Below are 21,445 nucleotides of genomic sequence, written 5' to 3' on the forward strand. Positions count from 1 at the left end.
AAAATGAGTTAAATAGTTCTGCTTTCTCCCTGTTGCTTGTCACCTTCTTGCCACTTTCACTCACTGATGGACCAATCATTTCCTTCACTTTTTTCTTGTTTTTTACATGTTGAAAGAAGCTTTTTTTTGGGTTATTTTTGACTTTGGTCGCAAGCCTTAGTTCATGTTGAGCCTTAGCTTTCCTCACTTCATCTTTGCAGGTTCGGGCTATTTGCTGATATCCTGACTTAGTTATGTGCCCCTCTTTCCACTTTCTATACTTGTCCTTTTTATCTTTCAATTTATCAGAGAGTTCTTTATGCAGCCATGCTGATTTCTTTTGAGAGTTTTTATTTTTCCTCTTTGTTGGTATACATACCTAGCATTAAAAAGGTTGAGGTTTTCTTTCTGGTTCTAAGAACCATTGCCATGGATGAATTTATGCCAGGCAGAAAACTATAAAATTTATCACCAAGCACTGGCCACACTGGTCATTTAAAAGGGCCATTGAGGTTTTCTTTCTGGTTCTAAGAACCATTGCCATGGCTAAATGTATGCCAGGCAGAAAACTATAAAATCTGTTACCAAGCACTGGCCACACTAGTAATTTAAAAGGGCCATTGAGGTATTCTTTCTGGTTCCAAGAACCATTGCCAGGACTAAAATTATACCAGGCAGAAAACTAAAAAATCTATAATCCATCAAAGCCACACCTAGGATTAAATAGGGCCATTGAAGAGGTTTTTTTGGTTCTAATAACTATCACCATGGCTAAATTTACAGTAGGCAAGAATGGTCTAAAATCTATTATCTAAAGGTCAGTTGTGATTGACTTGGTGAAGTAGCATTCTTGATGGAAATCATATTCATTCTTGGGTTATATTCCTTCTTCTTCCATCAAAACACAAATATTCTCCTTTATTGGTATTCCTCGTATTAAATTGCATCACCACGTTTACTTTCGGTTCTAAAAAGTCTGGCTGGTACAGCATTATTTCTAAGGGTGTGAAGGTGGGAGGGAGGTGATCCCAAAGGATTGCCTTCCGGTTTGAGTCTCATTGAGGGGTTCCTCAGGCACTGGAGGAGGCTTGTAGCTGAGTGCTGTTTACTCTTCCAATGTGATTCGTTCTCACTGCTTGCTCAGGGACTTAAAGGGTCGCCCAGGGCAACCCAAGAGAGGACTTCCAGTATGAGTCCCCCACAGTGTTTGCTCAGGGGCTCAATGAGACAGGCAGCTCATTCAGTGTGTCACAGAGTGGGAAGCTCAGAGACTGTAAGACCTCTACCAGTAGGGGCATCACCACCATCGCCATGCTGTGTTGGTATGTGGAATGCTCATAGGGCCCTATCTGGTTCTAAGAACCACAGCCAAGAGCTAAAATTGTGACAGGTCAGAATTTTTTTTATTCTTTTTAGGTATGTTTGTCACACTTACCACTGCTCTTTTTACCATTGATACTTTATAAAAAAAAATTGCAGGAATAAACATGTTGCAAACAGTACCTACCAGGCATCCACACTTTCATGGTATACTGGAAAGTGAATTAAACCATCTGTCTTACTGTTGATGTCTTTTTCGTCTATATGGATTTATGTCTTTGAAATAAAAAAATCAACATCACCAAATGACTAACTTATGTTCAGACTAGAAAAGCTATCCATCAAAGGGGACTTTTGTGTTTTATCCTACTAGTGAAAGAAGACAATATGCAATGAATTGGAACATTGTTCCCTTGAGAATTCCTCAGACCATGCAACTAGTCATCTTTTACATGTTTTGCTCCTTTTAGGGACTTGAGCCTTAACTAAAATTTCCTCAGGTCCCAAGAGTTGACTTGGGAGAAAGTAAGGGCAACTCCAGGTACTGAAGCAATTTCCTGAGAGTTAAGCCAGGTCCTGGGCCTGAAGTAATTTTAGTTAACTTTCACCTCTACTTACTTGAAGTACTTTTTAGCCTTCAAGAACATGGCTAAGATTACCTCAGACTTTACCCCAAGCTAATTTTAATTCTTATTCCCTGTGGTGGTTTAGAACTTTTAAAAGGACATGACTGAAATTATCTCAGGTTCCGCCAATATTTTACTCTAAGAACTTGAGCCTTGGTTAAAATTACCTCAGGCCTCCAGAATTGACTTTATTTCAAGAAAATAAGTCCAATTCCCTGACCTGAAGTAATTTTAGTTAACTTTTTTGTTTAGTTACTTGAAGTAGCTTGTCCTTTACATATTTTGCTTCTTTTAAGGACTTGAACCGACTAAAGTTACCTCAGGTCCCAAGAAATCACTTTATTCCTGAGAGCAAGGTCAGCTCCTAAGTAATTTTATCTTTACCTTTAAAACTATTTTTAATTCTGACTTGCCTATGGTGGTTTGGTCCTTCTAAAAGAACATGGCTGAGATTACCTCAGATTCCACCAATATTTTAAAATGTGCGCCCTGGCTAAAATTACCGTATATGCCGGCGTATTAGGCGACCCGGCGTATAAGACGACCCCCGTCTTTATAGCCGGGCCGCATTCCTAGAACGTCGTCTTATACGCCAGAAACTACCAGTATTTCCGGCGTATAAGACGACTCAGCGTATAAGACGACCCCCGTCTTTGGCGCCGATTTCAGCGCTCGCGGAAGTCGTCTTATACGCCGGCATTTACAGTACCTCAAGATTACTTCAAGAACTGACTTTATTTCAAGAAAGTAAGGTCAACTCCAGGACCTAAAGTAATTTTAGTTAACTTTTTGCCTTTAGTTACTTGAAGCCACTAGTCCTCTACATGTTTTGCTTCTTTTAAGGATTTGAGCCTTGACTAAAACTTTCTCAGGTCCCAAGAGCTGACTTTATTCAAGAAAGGTCAACTCCAGGGACTGAAGTCATTTTGCATTTAAGCTGATTTTAATGCTTGTTCACCTGTGATAGTTTAGCCCTTTTAACTACATCTGGCTAAAATTGCCTCAGCTTACTGCAAGGACATGGCTAAGATTACCTCAGATTTACTCCAAAGCTAATTTTAACTCTTATTTACCTGTGGTGGTTTCGTCCTTTTTAAAAGGACATGGCTGAGATTACCTCAGGTTCCACAAACATTTTATACTAAGAATTTGAAGTCCTAGCTAAAATTTCCTCAGGCCCCAAGAATTTACTTTATTCCTGAGAGGAAGGTCTGCTCCTGAGGCAATTTTATCTTTAAAGCTAATTTTAACTCTTATTCACCTGTGGTAGTTTGGTCCTTTTTTAAAAGGACATGGCTGAGATTACCTCAGGTTCCACCAAAATTTTAAGAACTTGAGCTTTGACTACAATTACTTCAAGACACAGTGGTTCGCGTTATTCCCCAAGGGAAAGACTGAGATAAGTATCTTTAGTGACCTGTGGTATTGGTGCCCTTTAAATAAAACACCATTGAGATATTACCTCAGCCACCACTGGCGTTTTACTCCAAAGAATACAAGCCATGCTTAAAATTACCACAGGTGCTATCCTGACTCCCCAAGAACAATAAGCTATTAATTAGCTAAAAAAACTCATGCTCCCCTCCGTATCTTATAACTAGAAAAGTTTCAGCTAGAATTACCTCAAAGCTCAAAAGGCTGTTGCCCAGTCTCGAGCTCAAGGATTTGGGCCATGGGAGAGAGACTTTTTTGCCCTTCGGCGCCCCGCAGCATCATCCTTTTCAGGGAACAAGAGACAAGGTAGCGGCACCTACTGCCTCTGCAGCATGCTTTGCTTTTTGTACTCAGCCTGAGGAGCCCACCAACTTTTTAAATGTCCCCTTGGAGAGGGGACAGACTGCTCAGCCAATCTGAGGGACGCATTTTCGGAGCAGCCAATCACGGGCGAGATGGGCGTGCAGAAAAGAGCCCGCAAGGCGGTCCGGGGGCACTGGGCGGGAAAGGCGCGTGGTCACACAGGTGCGAGCATTCGGCTGTTTCCTTGGCTCGTGGAGCGGTTGCCATGGAGATGGCCGCGGTGCACAAGACGGCTCATCACAGCCTGGTGGGTCTCAGCCGCACAGGTGAAGGCGATTAGGTGGCTGCGATGCTGAGTGTGTGTAATGCCTTTTCCTCAAGGCTTCGCCCCACCTAGGAGACCCTTCACTCCACCCGCAGACCCTTGGGCTACAAATCCCATCCGTCAGGCAGCCAGCGGGTCTCCCCTTGTGCATAAGAGGCCGGAATAGGGCTGGAGATTGCCTCCCCCCCCGTTGCAAAGGCCCAGTTTTTAAAATATCCCCATCATTTTTGCAGGAGTGCTTTTTAGGATTGAGAGATCCAGAGGGTGACTTTGGGTTTCTACTGAGGAATGCTTTGGATTACAAATCCCATCAGCCACCTCCAGGGTGGGGGTGTTGATAGGGAATTTTTTTTCTCATGTTGAGCAGGTTCCCCCCTGCTTAAAATGCTCACTGTTTTTACAAAACAATCTGAAAATGTAATACATACAAAAATAATAATAATAAAATTATAGTTATATGTACAGTCTAGGAGATACTTTGGACTATAGGTCCCATTAGCCGGCCTTGGGACCTGTAGTCTTACAACAGATTACCCTTCTGGTTGGTGGGTCGTCCCCTCCACCTAAAATTCAAAGCTCTTTTTTCATCTTCTCGACCCTGTCACAATCTTGCCAGGCAGCCCTTAGTTTTATTTTGAATTTGTTATTTTTTTTTTCAGTCTTTTTTTCTTTAAGAAAAAAAATCCAGGACTGGTTTGCTTTGCTTTGCTTTGCTTTGCTTTGCTTTGCTTTGCTTTGCTTTGCTTTGCTTTGCTTTGCTTTCCAAGGATTCTGCTAAAATGTTATAATAGAGTTTCTGATACATAGTGTCTTGGCCAGTGAAAGAAATTGACTCAAATTTGAAACTATTTCTTCCTTTTTCTATTATTGGAACTCTTCCGTATCCACAGTTAAATATTTTCAAAAGAAGTCCGATACATTTATATCTCCATCATAAAGATTTTAATGACTTTTAATGAACCCCCTCTCAACATTTTCCACCATATTGCGCCCTCCAGATAGGGTATGTTGTGTAAGAGCCATCTAAATATCTTAATTTGAGGATGTTTCAAATTATACTATCACTATAACTTACAGTATTGATTTTATATTATTGTTTATGGACTTGTTACTGATTTCTGCTGAGTTGACCAAGAACATTTAGTTTAAAGTCCCACAGGGATGTTTGGATGCTGTTGAAACATCATCACTTTTATAAGTCTTCAGTGACATATTGGAATATGTTACTTTAGTATCTTAAATTTTTTGTTTGCTCCACAATGTTTGTTATAAGTGTCTTATTTCTTGTTCATACATATTTTTCTATATTTATTTATAAAATTATTTAGTATTTCAAAAATACTAACTAAATGAAGAAAAAAGTGGACAAGGCAAGCTGAAGGAAAAGTACTGAGCACATATTTTAGATTGGTGAATCAGGATTTCAATGTGACTCACGGCATACATGCCCAAATCCAAGGATACATACTTTTTCTTTAAAAAATAATTAAAAATACAAAAATATAAGATTTTTCAAAAAAATACAAGAAGAATTCCTTGAACTTCTTAAAACCAAATCATTAGTTATAGAAATAGGTCACAAAACATCTTGCTATTGCAAATTCATCCAAAATAACTATTATTGAAAAGAGCAGACAATGTGGAATCTGTATTTCTAGAGCTCACTCTTGATTAGGTGCCGTCAAATCAGTGTTGACTCTTAGCAACCATATGGATAATTCTGGTGTAATGATGGTAAAGATGGCCATGCATCTGGGCTCCACCAGTCCTTGTCTCCTATTGCCTTGTCAGCCCTCTTCCTCTCAAATGACAATTCTTTTTTTTTAAATTTCTCTTTTGCAGAGACCTGAGTGAAAACCTTCTTCAGGCTGTGCCCAGAAAGGCCTTCCGTGGAGCCACTGACCTCAAGAATTTGTGAGTGACCATGATAGACAGGATAGTGTGCCATTGTATCATGCTGTTGATTTTATAATAATTGATTATGTGCCATCAAATCCCTTTTGCCCCTTAGTGTCCACCTAGGTAGATTTTTTTTTTCAAATAACAGAATTGTAAAGGACCTCGGATGCTTTCTAACCCAACCCCCACTCAAGCAGGAAATCCTATATCATTTCAGACAAATGGTTGTCCAATCTCTTTTTAAAAACCTCCAGTGTTTTGGAGCACCCACAACTTCTGGAGGCAAGTTGTTCCATTGATTAATTGTTCCAACTTCAGGAAATTTCTCCTTAGTTTTAGGTTGCTTCTCTCCTTGATAAGTTTCCACCTGTTGCTTCTTGTCCTGCCTTCAGGTGTTTTGGAGAATATAGGTTGATCCCCCTAAAAAATTTAAAATAAATTTTAATTTTTAACTAAAAATAATTGTACTGAAGATAACAAATAGAAAGAATAAAAACTATATAAACTAAAACATATAAGAATAAAAAGAAAAAAGAGAAAAAAATAATTTCCCCATTCATCTCAATAAGTACAATGTAAATAATTTATCACCATATATTGTTACAGCATATACTCTATTCACCTCATATCTCATCTCTTAATTAAAAACAAAACCCAAATTCTTGTCATTTGTTCTTTATTAGAAAAAAAATCTATAAGGGGTGCCAAATATAACTAATTATCTATCTTAAACGTGATCAAATAAGCCAACCCTATATTTCTTCCCTGTAGTTTTAACAGTCTTAATTCTTAACCCCTTCAAATAGCATATCAGAGCTTGATTTCTTGTCACCATTTTGTCCTCTCTCAAAAAAATCTTCCAAAATTTTAGCAGACCTCTTTTCAACATCCAGTAACAGGAATTTGTCCCCTTTTCTGTTACTTAAATCCTTTAATACTCTTTTGTACATTTGGTAAAAAATTACTTATATTTTCCTGGTTTAATGGTGTATATCTCCTTTAGGTAATGAAGTTTTTGTTTGTAAGTGTCTATATCCTTCTCTTTGATTGCCTCATTTATAACCATATTCAGATTGATTTCAAATTTATACAGAGTAACTTGTTAGTTTTCTGTTACTTCCTTGGTATTCATCATTTACTAAAATTTCAGAGTTTATTTTTAATAAAATTCATCGGAAAACTCACTGATAAATATAATACTTTCCATTCTTTATTCAGTTGAGTTCTTTGTTTCCCTCTAGCTCCCTCCAATATCCAACTTCGAAAGTCTCATTATCTTGTTTGACTTAATGGAAACACAAACAGTTCCATTTCCATGCATTATTGAGTTATTTTGCTTTTCTTAAGCTTTCTCATCCAACATGCGTCAGCAATAATGTCACTTTTCCCTCAGCTTTTTCTAAAGCCAGCTTCAGCATTTGGCACCACCTTTTCCATGTAGGGCTCTACTATGCATTGGATGATTATTTTGCTAGCCTGTGAATTTAATGGTTTGTACTGTTGAGTTTTCTTTCTCTGGTATTGATATGTAAATTGACCTCTTCCAATCTGTTGGCCACTGTGTCATTGTCCAGACTTGTTGCCATGCTCAGTAACAATCATTATTGAGTTTTCTGTTACTTTATACTTTTCTAAAGACACTCCATCATTTTATTTAGTCTTTGGATTTGCTAATAACCACAGTGCTGTTCTAACTTCAGCTGCTAGTGTTTGAAGTTCTTGCAAATAGAGAATATCTTCTAAGATATCTTAAATGTTAACTTCTCTACTATGCAGAATTTCAGTATGGTCTTTCTGTTTTTGACCTTTGAATCAGTTACTGTCTGTCCACTGGCATCCATTAATCTTCTGAGATCAGAGATCTTTGAGGAGACTTTCCCCATTTTTCCACGTGTATTTTCATCTTCAATGTTTTTATGGATGTTTATGTAATATTGCTTCTTATCTTTTCTAACATTCTTTTGTAGGTCCCTAAGATCTTTGTCATTCTTGGCTTTGCTTTCTCTTTTCTCTTGGCAATTTTCACCATCTGTTCTGACATCCAGTTTGTTTTCTTCTATTTTTTTCTCTTTGCAATCTTTTTCACATTCAACCTTAATGGCTTCTTAAATCACAATTCCTTTGATTCCTTAATAATGAGATTTAGGACTTCAGAATGATTCCTGATGTTGTCCTTGAAAATGACATATATGCTGAAAATCATATTGTGGAAACTGATTGGCTTTGTTCTTCCATTTCTAATCACATTAGATTGATTTGGAAATGAACAATTTGTGATCCACAGCCTGATGTTAGCTATCTCTGTACTGCTATAAATGAGTTTTTCCACCTTCATATGCCATAAATATAGTCAATTCGATTTCTATGACCTTCATTGAATGATATCCATACATATAGGCTGGTTGTTTGAAAGTTACGAAAGCAATGAAGAAATCTTTAGATTGGCAGAAGCTAATAAGTTATTTTACTGCTTCATTTCAGATAGCCCAATTACATTCTAGTTTCCAACCATAAGCAGTATGTCTTGCTTGCATATTCTATTTATTTCAGATTGACTACAAAACTCATCATCTTGCTCTTCTTCAGTGCTTCTTCAGGACAATCATCATAATAAAGGCTTATCCTTAAAATTTAATACCTATTATTAAAAAACTGACTGCACCGCACACAAGTACTGCTTTACTATATTTGTCCTGATTATAAAAAGAACACTCTCCCTTCTTGAATTTTTTTTTTATTTATCCTGAGTAGTGATCTTCTTACTGAAAGGGTGAGAAGGGTCCAATTCAAATTATTTCAATTAGCTCATGCCTAAGATACTAATGTGTAACTGATGCATTTCAGTTTTCACTATGTTGAGTTTTTCCATATTCATGCCTCTTCACATTCACACTGTGATTCTGTCTTTGCAGCTTTGAATTTTCTTTTCCTGCCTGGAAACAGTGACAATTAGACATCCCAAAGAGTTTAATGTAGCCACTTCATAAACACATAATTAATACTCTGAAAGATCCTTAGTTTTTCTTTAATAACATGTCAAGTGCTATCAAACCTGAAGGGTTCATCATCCAATACTATATTGTTAATCCATTTTCACTATCTATTCATGTGGTTTTCTTGGTAAAATAAAGAAATCGCTTATCACTGTCTTTCTCACTAGTGTGAAATGATGGCTTCGCCATCCTCACTAACTTTGCCAGCTCTTCTTATATCACTGTTGCTCAACATAAATGCTTGCTTGCTTTATTTTTTTATATGTATATATTTTATTAGTTTTTATAGGATTAGGAATGAGGTAGGGTCGGGATTGGGATTGGGATTAAGGTTAGGGTTAGGGTTGGGGTTTTTTCAAATAGCATTCTCAATATTTAGCAAATAGCATAATGTCTGGGTTCATATGTTTAAAAAAATAATAACTAATAGTTAATTATCATAAACAATATGTTAATTAATCGCTCGATGGTCTTTTTCTTGCTAATATATATTCAAACTTACATATCACATTCCTTTCTCTCCAACTCATTTTTCTAGCCATTGATAAATATCCCATGTTTTAAAATACACTGAGTCTTTTATCTTTTATCTTTGAAGTCAATCTATCCATTTCTGCACATTCTAAAATTTTCTTAATTAATTATTCTTCAATTGGTAAATTTCATTTTTCCAATGTCGGGCAAATACAATTCTTGCTGCAGTTAGTATGTGTAAAATTAAATATATACAGTCTTTCTCATAATTTGGTCCTATTATTCCTAACAAAAATAATTCTGGCTTAAAATCTATTTGTTTTTTAGTCATTTTCTCCAACCATAAATGTATTTTTGCCCAAAATCTTTTTGCTTTTGGGCATGTCCAGCAGATATGATAGTAAATACCTGGTCTTTGTTTGCATTTCCAACACTTGTTTGAAATATGTTTAAACATTTTTGCTAATCTCACTGGTGTCATATGCCATCTGTAAAACATTTTATATAAGTTTTCTTTATATGCCACTGCTTTAGTTAATTTAACATTTCTTTCCCATAACCTTTGCCAATTTTCTAATTCTATATTATATCCAAAGTTCTGTGCCCATATTATCATTGTTTCTTTTACTTGTTCTTCCTCCATCTTTAAGCTTAACAGATATTTATAAAGTTTCTTAATTAACTTTTCATCTGTTTTTAACAATATCTGATCAAATTCTGTCTGTTCTTTATAAAATCCCATTGTTTTAACATCTTTTTCATATCTTGTTTGGATTTGCAAATATGGCCACTATGATAGATCAATACCTTGTTCTTGTAAATCTTGTCTATCTTTTAATTTTGCTTCATTGTCCAAGATATCTTTATAGGTCACAACTTTGTCATAATTAATTAAATTTGGGTAAGCAAAAGCTTTCATTGTTGAAAGGTACAGTATCTTGATTTAAATTTTCACTTTTATTTTTTCCCATTCTAAAAGAAGTGCATTTTCTTATAAAGTGGTTTTGAAAGTATCTATGTATTTTATTCTTCCCATACCACAGAAAAGTATGCCAACCAATTTGTAGGTCATGCCCCTCTAGGTATAATAGTCTTTTGTCTCTAACTATTATCCATTCTTTAAGCCATGTTAAAATAGTTGCTTGGTAGTATAACATCCAATCCGGCAGTCCAAATCCTTCACTTTCTTTCGCTTCTTATAGCAATTTCAATCTAATTCTAGCTTTTTTTCCTTGTCAGATAAATTTCAGTATTGTTGTATTCAGTTCATCAAAAAAGGCTTTTCCCAGTTTTACAGGAATCATTTGAAATAGAAAGAGTATTTTTGGCAAGATATTCATTTTCACTGTTGCTATTCTCACCAGCATTAAAAGTTGTAAGTTTTTCCACTTTTCCAGATCCAGTTTTATTTGTTTTAGCAATCTTATGTAATTATCTTCTTTTATTGTTACACATCTTGCTGTTAGATAAATTCCCAAGTATTTAACTTTGTTAATATTTGAATATTTGGTTTTTTTGCTAGTTGGTTTTTTTGCTTTTCTGTTAGATTTTTTGTTAGCACTCTAGTCTTTTCTATGTTTATTTTCAACCCTGCCACTTCTCCAAATTTTTCTATTTTCTCTATAAGTTTAGTGCTTGTTTCAAGTGGATCTTCCAATATAAAAACCAAGTCATCTGCAAATGTTTGTAGTTTATATTTTTCATCTTTTATCTCCAGTCCTTTAATTTCTATATCTTGTCTGATGTTTCTATTCAATACGTCCAGTGTTAGTATAAATAATAATGGAGATAGTGGACATCTCTGTCTTGTGCCTTTTTTAAAGTTAAAGTTTTCTGTAAAATCTCCATTTACAATTATTTTGGCTGTTTGTTTACAATAAATTGTTTAATTACATTTATAAAGTTTTCTCCCAAAATCCATTTCCACTAGTTGGTGAAACATAAATTGCCAGTTTACATTGTCAAATGCTTTCTATACATCAAGAAATATTAAAGCCATCTGTTTCCCTAGATGAATTTCATAATACTCTAATAGTTCTTAAATTGTTTTTTATCTGTCTTTTAAGTAGAAAACCATTTTGGTCTGTATGTATAAATTCGGTCAAAACTTTCTTTAGTCTTTCTGCTATTATTGAGGTGAAAATTTTATAATCTACATTTAATAGCGATATTGGTCTATAGTTTTTTATTTGCATTAGATCAGAGTTTTCTTTGGGTATTAAGATAATATTAGCTTCAATCCATGTATTTGGTATTTTAGCCTCCAGAAGTATTTCATTACACAGTTCTTTCAAAATAGGACTTAGTATATCTTGTAATGATTTATAAAGCTCTGCGGGTAATCCATCTGGACCCGGAGTCTTATCATTTTTTTGCCTTTTTATAGCCTCTATAATCTCCATCATTGATATTTTTCCATTTAATATATTTTGAATAATCTCTGAAATTTTTGGTAAGTCTGCTTTTTTTAATTACTGCTGTATTTTTTCTTTTGGAATTTCCTTGCATTATAAAATATCTCATAATAGTCTTTGATATTTTTTTTAATTGTATCATTTTGAAACTGTTATTCACCTTTTGAATCTTGCAGCTTATTTATCAGTTTTTTTCTCTTTTTCTTTTTTCAGTCTTTATGTAACCATCTCCCTGGTTTGTTGCCATTTTCAAAAAAGTTCTGTTAAGCCCTTTTAATCTGTTAAGCCATTATTTCCATCTCAGCTAGATTTAATTTGTGTTTTATTATCTCCATTTGTTTCTTAAGTATTTTCTTTTGTGGGTCTATTTGTAGTTCTGATTCTAACTTTCTGAATTCTTCCTTCAACTTTAACTGTTGTTGTTTCTTTTCTTTATTTTTTTAGTAGTATAAGTTATAGCCAATCCTCTGAAATGTGCTTTAGCCATATCCCACACATATTGAAACGATGTTTCTTTTTTCTTGTTTATTTTGAAAAAAAATCCATTTCCTTTGTCGCTAGTTGTATGAATTCTTTTTTTTTTTCAATATAGATTTGTTCAAGAACCATCTTAATTTTTTATTGGTTCCTGTCAAAGTCATCTTTATTGGGTTATGATCTGCCCAAACATTAGTTTCTATCTCAATTTCCTGTATCGTATTAAGTTCCAAAAATGTCTATATCATATCAGTTCTAGAGCATGATTTATGTCTATTTGAGTAAAATGTATATTGTAATTTCTTTGGATTTTTCCATATATCTTGGATACAGAGTTCTTCTGTCAGTTTTGAAAATGCTTTAAGTAATATATTTCCTCCTTTCCTCCCTTTTTTAGCTCTTTTATAGTCTAAAGTTCCATCTGTTATTGCATTAAAGTTTCCCATTATACAGAGATTTTGATAGTTCAATTCTAATATTTTTTAATGTAATTTTTGGTAAAATTGTCTTTGTTTATCATTTGGTTCATATATTGCTACAATCAGTATCTGTTTTTGATCCATTATTATTTCCACCATTAATATTCTCCCCTCTTCATCCGCATAAATTTGTTTAGGGTTCATTGTTTCTTTAATTAAGAGCTATTCCTCTTTTCTTTTAAAGTGCTAATGCAAAGTGAAGTTTACCAATTTTCGGTTGTTCTAACAACTTATAGTGTTGTCTCTTAATTTGTGTTTCTTAGAGGTAAATTATATCCATTTTTAATTTTTGTAGTCATGTAAAGGATTTTTTCCTTTTTGAGGGAGAATTTAATCCATTTATATTCATTGACAAAATCCCACTCTCCTTCTCCATCTCTTTCAATTATATCTAGGTCTTAATCTTCTAGTCAATCTTATCTGTCTCTGATCTCTTGGTCTTGCTCCTACTTCTATGTATGTGTTTTTAGCTTCTTCCTCTTCTCTTGGTTTGACTGCTCCTTCTACTGCCATTTCTTCTAGTTTCTTTGTTTCTCTCTTTGTACCAGGTTCAAAATCACCTCCTTCCAGAAATGCTCTGGAATGCTCCATCTCCTCATGGTTTCTCATTGTAACCACCAAGTGTCTCTTGAATTGCTTGTAACGTCTCTTGAGTTTCCTTTTGGAAGTTATTAGCCTTTTCTTGTTGGAGCATTGTATCAATTGATCTCTGGTAAACTGGACTTGCAGAAACAGAAGAGGGAGCAGAAGTTCCTTTTTTTCCAACTTTAGATAGATTGGAGATGCTCATCTTTATCTTTTAATCATACTTTATAATCCACCAAGTAAATCAGAATTTGTAATCCAATAGGCTCCTAACAAATAGGAGAGGTAAATAATAAAAAATAATAAGTAATAAAAAAGAGCAAAAGGGAAAAAAAGAAACAAAAAAATATACCAAAATTTGTAATTCGAAGTATTATGTTAGAAGAAATTTCTTGTTATTCACTCTATCAAAACAGCTTGTAAAAATTCCAGGTCAAACTGTATTTGTAATCCAGGTAAGTCAGATGACTTCAAAAACAATTTTTATTTATAATTGTAATCCATCCTGTAGGAAAAGGCAATCCAAAGGCAGCCTTCTCTTTTCCAGCCACAATCTTCAGGACTATAAATTCCAAGGACACCAAAAAGTTTAAACCAGGGGTAGTCAACCTTTTTATACCTACCGCCCACTTTTGTATCTCTGTTAGTAGTAAAATTTTCTAACCGCCCACCGATTCCACAGTAATGGTGATTTATAAAGTAGGGAAGTAACTTTACTTTATAAAATTTATAAAGCAGAGTTATAGCAAGTTAAAGCATATAATAATAATTACTTACCAAACACGACGAGTTGTGTTTCTACCAAACAGTTATACTTTGGTTTCATCTGACCATATGACATTCTCCCAGTCCTCTTCTGGATCATCCAAATGCTCTCTAGCAAACTTCAGACGGGCCCGGACATGTACTGGCTTAAGCAGGGGGACACTTCTGGCACTGCAGGATCTGAGTCCCTGGCAGTGTAGTGTGTTACTGATGGTTGCCTTTGTTACGTTGGTCCCAGCTCTCTGCAGGTCATTCACTAGGTCCCCCTGTGTGGTTCTGGGATTTTTGCTCACCGTTCTTGTGATCATGTTGACCCCATGGGGTGAGATCTTGCATGGAGCCCCAGATTGAGGGAGATTATCAGTGGTCTTGTATGTCTTCCATTTTCTAATTATTCCTCCCACGGTTGATTTCTTCACGCCAAGCTGCTTGCCTATTGCAGATTCAGTCTTCCCAGCCTGGTGCAGGTCTACAATTTTGTTTCTGGTGTCCTTTGACAGCTCTTTGGTCTTCACCATAGTGGAGTTTGGAGTGTGACTGAGGTTGATAACACGTTCAAACAGGTGCCATTAATACAGGTAATGAGTGGAGGACAGAGGAGCCTCTTAAAGAAGAAGTTACAGGTCTGTGAGAGCCAGAAATCTTGCTTGTTTGTAGGTGACCAAATACTTATTTTCCACCATAATTTGCAAATAAATTCTTTCCAAATCAGACAATGTGATTGTCTGGATTTGTTTTCTCGTTTTGTCTCTCATAGTTGAGGTCTACCTATGATGACAATTACAGGCCTCTCTCATCTTTTTAAGTGGGAGAACTTGCACAATTGGTAGCTGACTAAATACTTTTTTGCCCCACTGTAGAAACAGGAAGTCTGATGAAATTACATTTAATTAATTAAATTATTAATGAGATCCCTGAGGCTGATGCTGCGAAACTAAATACTGGATATCTGGCTCAATTTTTGTAAGGAACAAACGAAGGTCTCCTCTTTCGGAAATATTCAGGCAGTTTCTTTCTTTGGTCATAATATGATTAACAGCACTAAAGCCTGATTCCACAAGATATGAGGTAGGGAAAGGTATCAATAAACTGAATATCATTTTCCACATATTTGGATATAAGGCAGGCATTTTTTTTACTTTGCCATAGGTTTTCATATCCACCACTATCAAATTTATGTTTACTTTCTTCATCATATCTAATTTCTAACAGTTCTTCTTGGCAAGTTATATCAGCCTCTTCAATATTTGCGGTAAAAGGATTTTTCATCCAGTCATACACCTTCAATTTCAAAATATCTTCAGATCGTTTTTCCATGTCCAATTTAAGTTTGTTGAGGTGGCTACTAAATCTGTCAATATCCTCTGGAGTTACATCATCTTTTATAGATGATAATTCAGGAAACTGATGAAATTCTCTCTTCAATAGATTATAACGAAGTAGTTCAAGTTTGTCAATAAATAATGACACAATACTTTGGCAACCTATAAGAGTCTTATTAGCTCCCTGAAGCTGCAAATTGACATCATGAAATCTCTTGAAAATATCTGCCAAATAAAAGGCATCATTCTTTACTGTTTTTAACTGTTGACACAGATTGGTCTCATTATTACTTTCAAAAAATTGTATGACACTATCATATAATGCTACAAAACGAGCCAAAGATGTACCCTTTGACAGCCACCGAACTTCTGTGTGCAAAAGTAACGTAATAAAATCTTCATTATTGTCCTGGCAAAGCTGTCAAAACATTCTATCATTTTTTGGTTTGGATTTGATCTTGTTTATGGCTTGAATTATTATATTTAATGATGAATGGAGAGTTGTACTTAGATGTTTTCCTACAAGATGTTGTCTATGCACCACACAATGAATACATAAAACATTTGGCACTTCTTCCTTCAAATAAGCAACAAATCCACGATAGCAACCTACCATTGATGGTGCTCCATCAGTAGCACATGCAACAATATTATTCAAAGGAATATTATTTTTTGTAAAGTATGATTTCACAGTATTAAATATAGATAATCCTCTTGTATCTGTAATGAGATTTATTGCGAATAGCATTTCTTCTTATAATGTATTGTTTTCATCAAAATAACGTACATATGCCATCAATAAAGCATTATTATCTGCAGTGGTAGACTCGTCCAATTGCATAGAAAATGAAGTGTTTTGGAGAATACTTATCAGTTTTTTTTCAACATTAACTGCCATTTCATCAATTCATCGCTTTACTGTGCTATCGCTTAGGGGCAACGTTTTTAAATTTTCAGGTATATCCTGATGCATTACTGTTGAAATAAATTCTTTTATAGAGGGTATTATTACTGTTTCTCCAATATTATAGCTTTTACCACTTTTTGCAATTAATTGTGAAATGCGATAAGCGCAAATTAATCCATCTTCGTTCGCTGCATGTTGTTTCTTAAATGATGCAACGATTGTTGAATGATTTTGAAATTTTTTATATATTTCCTGAAAATATTCAATGGGCTTGTCCTTATCATTTGGATGCTTTGTAGAAAGATGTTCTCGCAATCGACTTGGCTTCATTGCCTCATTGGATAATGTTTTATGACACATTGGGTGTTGTTTATTTACAACAGATTCTATGAAACCCATCTTCAGATACTCTGGCAAATAGCCATGAGCGTATTTCTTTTTTTGAGACATGGCCTCTACCTTGGTCTTGAGGGAATGCCCAGTGGAGTCTGGTTTGCCCCCGATCCGTGCCTGTCACAGCAGGATGAAGAGAGAGCCTGGTTCTTGCCAGAGATGAAACCTCTATGACTGAGGGCTCTGTGCGGCTCTCAAAATGGCGGCCGCGCCAAAATTAGCGGCCGCTTGTATTTGGGCTGGGCCTTCCCAGCCTTGAGGGACCCTAAGGGGAAGCTTGTTGTTTGTTGTGCCTTTAATTTCCACCCCCCAGAGCCGAAAATGAGGCACTTGCAGTTTTATCTCATTGCGCAGCCTCTGCTGCGATCCGGATTGTCAAGAAAGTCGACGGGAGCCTCGCGATGACGGCACGCTTCGGTGAGGCTCTCTGGTCTCTGAGAGCTCCGTGGGTGGTCACACAGCTGAGGCTAACACCCCACGTCTGCTGGAAAGCTCTGTGAGCCGATCGGAGGGCTCGATGGATCTGAAAATTTAAACGGCTCGATTGAACCCCTACCGCCCACCAAAAAAGCTGGAACGCCCACTAGTGGGCGGTAGGGACCAGGTTGACTACCACTGGTTTAAACTATAAATTGTGTCTGGGCATCCAGCCAAGTTTTAGAGCTCCAGTCAAAACAACTTAGTAAAAAAAAAAAAAAAGGTTAAATGTAATTCTCAGTTTTGGCACTAGATGTCATTAAATGTCCATTCCCACCAAACTTTAAAAAGTTAAAAAGTTAAAATCCGATGGTTTCCAGACACAGAATAAAAAAAGATTTATAAATACAAAAGTTTCCCAAATTATCCTTCTTTTATCCCTCAATTATCTTCACAAAATTGTTATAAATCAGTTTTAATTTCCCCAAAGCTTAAACCTCCACTTATAGTTCAGGAGTGAGGGGTAGAGAACCCCCCCCTCCCTAAAGCTTGGGGATTTCTTGCTTTTGAGTGCTTTTTTCCAGAACCGGTATTTTTCGCTTGTGGAGAGGTAAGGAAAGTAGTCTCACCCGGAATCAGCTGTTTCGCTTTCCGCTTGTTAGTATTCATTGTCTCCAACGATCAACTGCTTCTGGCTGACCACATGGGTGCGGTCAGCCTTTCTTCTTGCCGGTCCCGAGGGCTACTTTGGATCAAGTGGGTCAGCTACCATTGGCCTGTGTACAAAGTTTCACCTTTTGGCCAGTCACCTCTATGGGGTGACTTTCGGTCCTATTGGATCCCCAGCTGGTAGAAATTGGGCTTGGGGAATGGAGCTTCATTCCCCTGTGCCCATGTTGCAGCAACATCACCGGAAACTCCCTAAATGCTTACTTGCTTTAGATGGGCAGCCAAGTGACCTTCATGACTTGAGTACCCTGATGGGAGTATTACTCTTAGTATATGTATTTTTTACTCACCAGGAACCTACCACTGAAATGAGGCAGTATAACAAGATGAGGCAGATAGTGATTTCATAAGCCTTTGTAAAGGAAGATAAATAAGTTAAAAACAATGTCTGCCATTTATTATGCAATATTTGTGGACACTGTTGCACCCCAAATCATAATTCCCCCCAATCAAACCTTCTCGTCCTTGGTTCTTGCCATAATCTAATTCTGCTTATTTCTGACCACCGTTTTCTTGCATTCCTTCACTTCTCATCTGCTAAAGCTGTGCTGATGTATGGAACATCTTACTGTACATCTAAACTAGGTAACAATTTATCCTATCTTTCTTCAAACAGGCAGCTGGACAAGAACCATATAAGTTGCATTGAAGAAGGGGCCTTTCGTGCTCTCCGTGGGCTGGAAGTATTGTAAATATCTCTCTTAATGAACTTCAAGATTCTACTTTGCAGTCTTCCTAATCTCAGGATCTTCCAAATGTGTGGATTCCAAATCCCAGAATTATTAGTAGTAGTTATGCTATTTGCAGAATTTTGGAGTTAAATTCCACATGTGGGCACTAAGATGGAAAAGGTGTTATATATATTTTGCATCCCAGATCAAGCTACAGACATAGAAGACATGGGCAATGTATTCTCAGATCACCCCCTTTGAAAGAGGATTTGTAAGAGAATTCATAGAAGCCATGACTTCCCTTCCATTTGTGGAGAGTGATTTAGTAGATAAATAGTGGTTATCAAACTGAGAAGGGATTCCCCATTATGTGACTGATAGGAGTTTGGGTTTATATTGAACACATAATCTAAAGTGGCTCAGAGTGTCCAGCTTTCCCTCCCAGGTATGGCTGATAAGAACAGCTGTTGCTTCCTAGTTTAGGGAACTGGGAGGTTTGGATATAGGGATTGGGCTGCTGTTTGGGGAATGGAAGAGTATTATAGTGGTGATGGGCATTGGGGGTTATGGTAAGAGTCAGAGAGTGGGTTATTTCCAGGGACTATGAGACTGATATTTGTTACTGGTCTCATGGTCAGCTGCTCAGTCTAAACCCTGGTATCCTATCAGCAGATTTTCAGAGGTTTTTAGCCGCTGCTTCTGAATGCAAGTTTGGTTTGTAAGAAGGTCTCCTTTATGAATAATTTAATACTGATGAGAGGCCTGACTGGGCATGTATGACTTTTGGAGCTATATCCATTTAGGTTTTGAGTCTGGCATCAGCTGAGGTCCTGGGGCAAGGTGGAGATGTGGTAATTGTCATTTGGGATCTCATGAGCACTGTACCATGGGTCACTGGATATGAGACCCTGCTCATTAAGCTGACCTGGGTTTGCTGCTGTTGTACCAGTCTCCCTGCTGCACAGCAATCTTTTTGCCTGAGCTCCTTGACACCATTTCTGGATTGAGAGTGGAATTCCCCAGACTTATGGTCTTTTGGTTCCGGCAAACCACCTCTTCCTAATTACATCTGCCTGCATCATTAGTCTGGCAGAGGACATGCTGTAGGTTCTGTCTGACAGGAAATTACATTTGGTGGGTCTCAGGAAGTGGGCCTTTTCATGCCATGGTGCGCACCTTGTGGAATCTTCTTCCCCAAGATTTTAATTTTTTTTATTTTTTAAATTGTGACTGTTTTAATGTATTTGTTTTTAAATTAAGTTTAAATTAATATACTGCTCAGAGTCACTTTCTTGTGAGATAGACTACTATACAAATTAAATAAAAGATGATAGAGATAGATAGATAGATAGATAGATAGATAGATAGATAGATAGATAGATAGATAGATAGATGATAGTAAAAATAGTACGTGTATTTCAAGTATTAAGTGATGCTTTTCTTTTTTCTCATTTCTTAGGACTTTGAACAACAACAATATCAGCTCCATACCCATCTCCAGCTTCAACCATATGCCCAAACTGCGTACTTTGTGAGCACATAAGGAAATGGCTCCTGGGTGTGATAGGGTGGGGGAGGCAGAAGATAATTGACTGGGTATCGTACATATCCCGATGAACTAGAAATTAATAAATAATATAAGGGGTTCTGATGGAAACACTTATTGACACTTTTAGATTCTGCACATTAGCTTTAGGATTAATGTTCTCACAGTCTGAAATGCTCCCAACATGCAGGGTCTTATTATGTGGAGTTGTATAATAACGGGAGACTCATAACAGGTGGTAACATGTAGCCAAACCAGGGCACTTTGGAAAAACCTTAACAGGGACAATACTGATAGTTCTTGGATAGAAGACCAGAAAATCTCAGGGCTATAGGCTGGAGTGGAAAGCAAAAACAAAAATTTGGTAAAATCATCAACAAATTCTTACTGTTGCCATGAAAACTACGTGTACAAATCCAGGTAATCACAAAAGCTCAAATTGTGAGACACCATGATAACATTGGAAGGTAGTATAGTTGTCTGTCCAAGGACATCTAATTCAGTCAATCACAAAACCAACGAAATCTCTTTATTGGGTGTTCCAACACACAATAAAAATTACCATTTTGGAAACAAGAACCCCATCCAATTTCAAAAAGTATCTGGTATTCAACAAGATCTAGCAACACATCTACCATCTCTAACCTCTCCCCTATTGGCTTGGCCACTATTGTCAATCAATGCTTGAGAGATGTGTTCTGTGATGCTCAGCTTTAGCGGTAACATCTCTAATGAAGCCACTTCTTTGGCTACTTTTTCTCCAGTTCTTTTTCTTTGAAGACTTGATATACAAAATTGGACAATTGATTAGGGTTATGATTCTTACCATATAATAGATTGAATGGAATTAGTTAACCTGGACATAACTCAGTCTGAGATTGATTAATGGGTTAGTTGACTATCTCAAATGCCCTTATTTTGAGTGCCTTCCAGCAACAGTCTGGGTGGGTGAATGCCATCATTGAAGAGGCAAACAGAAATCTGGGTAACTTTCAATCCACTTCTTAATGCAAGATTCATTCCTACTCCTATAGAATCAGAATCTCCTTTCCAGAAAATGTTCCCAAGTTATCAGTCAAATTCATTAGCTTTATCAGATTCTCTAGAACTGGATTTGTAAATTAGGAGTATCAAGCAAAAGAGTTTTGTTGTTGTTCTTTCTTCCCACACCTTTACTTTGTCTCTGCAGCCGCTTGCACTCCAATCAGCTGATCTGTGATTGTCATTTGGGTTGGCTTTCCCAGTGGCTCCGCCAGCGACCTACTATTGGACTCTTCACCCAATGTGCTGGTCCTTCATCCCTTCGTGGTCTAAATGTTGCAGAAATCCAAAAGAATGAATTCAGCTGCGCAGGTCAGTGGCATTGGCAAGGTGCTAGGAGCTTTCT

General features: G+C 36.5%; 1 protein-coding gene across 3 annotated transcripts in view; it reads left to right on the forward strand.

Annotated features, from left to right (window-relative positions):
* SLIT1 (slit guidance ligand 1) overlaps window positions 1-21,445 on the forward strand; it is a 153,811-nt gene that overhangs the window by 93,995 nt on the left and 38,371 nt on the right. For all 3 annotated transcript variants that reach the window (XM_039331113.1, XM_039331111.1, XM_039331112.1), the window contains exons 5-8: window positions 5,830-5,901; window positions 18,458-18,529; window positions 19,972-20,043; window positions 21,248-21,411. In XM_039331113.1, coding sequence (XP_039187047.1) covers window positions 5,830-5,901; window positions 18,458-18,529; window positions 19,972-20,043; window positions 21,248-21,411 — 380 coding nt within the window. The remainder of the gene's footprint in view (window positions 1-5,829; window positions 5,902-18,457; window positions 18,530-19,971; window positions 20,044-21,247; window positions 21,412-21,445) is intronic.

The sequence above is a fragment of the Crotalus tigris genome, unplaced genomic scaffold (genome assembly GCF_016545835.1).
Source record: "Crotalus tigris isolate CLP2741 ecotype Arizona unplaced genomic scaffold, ASM1654583v1 scf7180000024434.1680833, whole genome shotgun sequence".
Classification (NCBI taxonomy): Eukaryota; Metazoa; Chordata; class Lepidosauria; order Squamata; family Viperidae; genus Crotalus; species Crotalus tigris.